The 4,625-nt window shown below is 37.5% G+C and overlaps 1 protein-coding gene across 1 annotated transcript in view; it reads left to right on the top strand.

Annotated features, from left to right (window-relative positions):
• The first annotated feature begins 12 nt into the window (after positions 1-12).
• Positions 13-4,625, top strand: part of Erich6 (glutamate rich 6) — a 31,000-nt gene continuing 26,387 nt past the window's right edge. The window contains exons 1-3 of the mRNA XM_010625302.3: positions 13-141; positions 564-621; positions 4,278-4,369. Coding sequence (XP_010623604.1) covers positions 123-141; positions 564-621; positions 4,278-4,369 — 169 coding nt within the window. The 5' untranslated portion in view covers positions 13-122. The remainder of the gene's footprint in view (positions 142-563; positions 622-4,277; positions 4,370-4,625) is intronic.

The following is a 4,625-nucleotide window of genomic DNA, read 5'->3' on the forward strand; positions in this document are numbered from 1 at the left end:
CCGCTCCCAGGCCCCGGCCCCCCAGCCGCCGCAGGCCCGCTGCGCTCCACACGCACCCAGCCGTCTCCGTCTCCTCTGGCGTTTGAGCCGGGCTGTGCGCCAGTTCAAAATCTAGGATGTAGATGAATCGCCTCGTAGAAGGTGAAACGAAGGCGGTACTGTCTGCAGTGCTCCCGTTACACCTGCAGGCGCAGCGCTTAAGGGTGCTGTGTTACTGGAACCGTCCCGAAGAAAAAGCCCAGCTCTTTTTGTGTGTGTTTGATTTCCAGGAGTGGAATCACTCCAGTCACTTACGAAAGAGTGGCACAGCGGTGATTTACAGTTGGTCTCTGAAACTCCCAAAGTTGACATTTAGAGCTGGATAATTCTTTGATTGGGGTGGGAGCGCGCTGTCCCGTGCATCATAGGTTGTTTAGTAGGATCCCTGGCCACACACACGCACACACAAGATGATCAAAAATGTCTCCAGACATTGCCTCGTGTTCCCCAGGGGACAAAATTGCCCTTTTGAGGACCACTGATTTAGAGGAAGTGACTAAAGTTTTAAATGTTTCATTTAACAGGTTTGCCTAAAATATTTCATACTTTTAGAAAAGACATGTCTGAAGTGAAAATAGATAGGTAAGAAAATACTCTCAACTTTCCTGTATATTTTTTTAAGCAAATAACATTTAATTTTAGGATATACATGTTAGGAAGTAGAGCCAGATAATCCAGGACACTTCCAATTTATTCACAGAGTTGTTTAATCTCCACTGGCAGACACTTTGGAAGAGATAAGTCTATCTCCTGCTTATGTATTACCTAGCTGTAGAGATAAGCGTACGTCCTCTTCTCAGTGTATCTGGAAATGAGTACTGCTGTGTGTATGATAGTAAGTACTATGGAATTTGGGACGGAGGTCTCCCATAGCTGAACGCAACAGTGACTAGGGACACCTTCGGTGGAGAGAAGTGGAAATTGTGACATTTCCATTGCTATTAAAATGATTTAGTTAAGATGGAAACGTACCAGAAACAGCTTTGGAACATCTTCATAAAACTTCCCTGAAATATCACACCAAATTTAAGTCCACAATCTTGTACATTCTTAAGTGTGAGGGAAGTTGTTCTCTCCCATTTACATGTTTTTCCTTTTCCTTTTAATTCAACTATTTAGTAAAAGATAATATATGTATGGTTAAATTAAAATATACAAAGATACAAAATTGAGAAATTCACTTTTTCCGGAGTTAACAGAGTGTTAACAGTTTTGATTTTGTTTCCGTTTAATTTTAAATCACATTTTCATTCCTTGATTTATTGACTTCTGACATAACTATTGACTTCTTACCTCTCCGCTTTTTGGTAGTTGTATTATTTTTAGTTTTTCCAGCATTTAAGATTTTAAAGTATTTAAACGCTTTTTTTTTCTTGATTTATCAATTTTAGAAAGTATACATTGGATTCTACTATAAAACATTAACAGCTAGGTGTGGTGGCACACGCCTGTAGTCCCAGGATTTGGGAGGCTGAGGCAGGCAGATTGCTGTGAGTTTGAGACCAGCCTTGGCTACATACTGAGTTCTAGGTCAGTCTCAACTACATAGTGAGATCGTGTCTCAAAAAAAAATTTTTTTTAAACAAATCAATCCGGCCGGGGATTTAGCTCAGCGGTTCGGCGGCCTGCCTTGCAAGCGCAAGGACCCGAGTTCAATCCCAGGTACCAAAAAACAAACAAATAAACAAATTAATCCACTTCTTTCCACTTCTCTAACCTGTATTCTAACAATAAATTATATAGAACAAGTTATATTAAAATATACATTCATATGAATTACTGCTTTGCAAAGTTTTATTGTTTGTATTGTTTTATTGATTATAATTAACCTTCAGGTGCACACTGAGTTAAAAAATTGAAAACTAGTAAACGATACCTATAATTTCGTCTGAAGAAACCCATTGTGATTAGATCCAGGGATAAGAAAATAATTCCATTTCCATAAAAGTTATCTTCTAAAAAGTGAAATTTTGAACTCAGTTATTTTCCATTGTCTTCATTTTTTCTGAACTAAACTCAAAGGCCATGTTTCCTTGATTCTCACTTGTATTCCTTTTCCCTTTGCTGGAGAGATTCAAGTGATTTTTTTTCTTTTTTACGTGTAAGTATCTCTTGTAGTTAGTCAAATTTCTGATTGCTTGTCTGCCTGGGAATTTCTTCATTTTGCCTCTGTATTATTATTGATAGTCTAGCATAAAAGGATGAGTTTAAAGTCATTTTCCCTCAGAGCTTTGAAAATAATGCTTCATTGCCCGCTAGTACCCAGTATTGCCGATCAGTCTGATTTGCAAACCCTGCTGATACTTGATTACTCCTTCTCCTATTTTTTATCATCCTCCCTTCACATTGCCTGCTAGAGACTGCTGGGCCTCTGGAATAGACTCATCTTTCATATCTTTTCCTTCACATGGTCAGTGTCTTCCAGTTTTTTGATGTGTTCATATCACCATATAGTCCTTGCACAGAATTTTTTGGGGGGGGGATTTAAAAAATAGTCATTAGATCCATGATTGTTTCTATTTAAAATATTTTGTTGTTTTTTAATCTTGTTGATAGCACTATTATATCAAAGTTCTCCTTCATTCTATTTATTCCTTGTTATTTCTTTGGGGTCCGTGTTCGTTCCATTTATCTTGCTCTGTTCTCTTTTGTGCTATTGTTATCCTCAATCACCTGGCAATCCTTGGTTAATTATGTGTCTAAGTGAGTGACTGCTAGTACAGTGCAACCCTGCGCAGCTGAGTGCCTGAGGGTTTGCAAGGGAGGTCTGTGCAGGTCCCTGTGCTGTGGGCGGACGGTGTCTGAACCGACCCGCTGTGCAGCGTCTGCTCAGGAAGCGGTTAAGCTGGGTCACTGAACGGTTTCTGCAGTTAGGAAGAGGACACTTCATATAGATATAGATATCTCAAAGTACGCCGTGGTAAATTTGATGAAATTATGAATGTTTTTTAAGGGAACATGTCCTAAAAATGCAACTAGTGTTGGCTCAACTTCTGTATTTAATGACCTTATTATTATTCTGATTGAAAACGGGACAAATTTTAGAAGGTAGATGAAAGTGGAGGTAAAGGTTTTAAAGCCAGGGAGAAGACTCTAGTGGTGATATAGAAGTTCCCTCATCTCCATGAGCCTGAGTTTCTTTGCATGCAAAAACAAAATATGAATACCCGCTTTGCTTGGCTTTTCTAAAGAGAGGTGGACCAACCATGAGTAAAAGCAACTCCCCACGAGTACATTATGCATTCTCAGCAATGGTAATTTTTTTAGCACCTCCCTCTGTCTACCATTTTTCTACAGAATTCCAGAAACGTTCTTTGATGTTAGGTTAAGAAAAGCAAAATAAATAAGGAATGACGTATTAGTTTTTTTTAACCATTGAACTGGAAAACACACACATTAGTTGTTGTCTGGGGATTCTCTTTAATGTTGCTTTACTCACAATCCCTATAACTTGTTTCTCTGCAAGCTTAGATAAACAAGACTTCCTCAGGGAGACACACAGGTGGCTTCTGCAGAGTCCTTTGCCTATTACAGGACACAGTCATTTCAGGATTGAAAAACAAAACACTTCACTGATGCAATGTGCCATGCAACAAAGCAGCAGAAGAGAAGGCACTGGATAGAGACACAAAAGGACTGACAAAGTGACAATAATGAAATTGACTAATTGTTTGAAAAAATATTATTTGATAAATGTAAAAGATGCAATTGTTGAAAAGCAGTATTGGTTACTCATTACCAACAAGAGCTATTTAAACTAGTAAAAGTCAAATTCTTGCCTTCCTATCATGTCAGTGATAACTCAGATAACTGATTAAAGTCCTCAAAAACTACATATTGTTTAAATATAATGCATTTAATTTATCATCACCCCTTTAAAAAGAGTTTGGATTATTTTGAAGCTACTGAAAATGAACAATTTGTGCCAATTTAAATCCAGGTAAACATACCACTACCACCAACATTTATAGATACAGTGCTAGGAAACCCCTGAGAAAACAATATGATATTAGAAACCTCCAGGATTTAGAAAGGAAGACTTTCCAAAGTACAGACTTGATATACTTCCTGTGTCTAAATTTACTGAAAAGTTAGGATTGGAACAAAACATTTCAAGGAAAATAGAATGAGGTTCATCTATGTGTATTTGTTATTTGATTATTAGATTACTGTGTTTAGTAGACTGGTTAACTACCCATGTAACTATACTTAAAACTAACATTTTATCTAAATTTCAGAAATCTGTATAAAAATTTATATCCAGGAATTCCAGTGTTAGTACAAACAGAAGAAAGCTGGCTTCAAGAACTGTCTGATAAAAAGAGCCAAAGTGAGTAGTTTGATTTCCTAGCTTTTCTTGGGAGAGGGGTTGCTGCATATTGGAAATATCCCAGGAGTGGAGGAACAGTAGCATTAGCTTTGAATCTTAGTTGCTGCACAAAATAACACTGTGATATTGGGTAAATTACTCAACCTCATTGAGTCAGACTGTTCATCTCTTAGGAATAATAATATTGTCACAGGGTTGTTATGATCAAAATGAGATTAAAATAATATTCAATAAATGGCAACATTTATGTCCACCA

The sequence above is a fragment of the Fukomys damarensis genome, unplaced genomic scaffold (genome assembly GCF_012274545.1).
Source record: "Fukomys damarensis isolate Sample0158 unplaced genomic scaffold, DMR_v1.0_HiC HiC_scaffold_37, whole genome shotgun sequence".
Taxonomy (NCBI): Eukaryota; Metazoa; Chordata; class Mammalia; order Rodentia; family Bathyergidae; genus Fukomys; species Fukomys damarensis.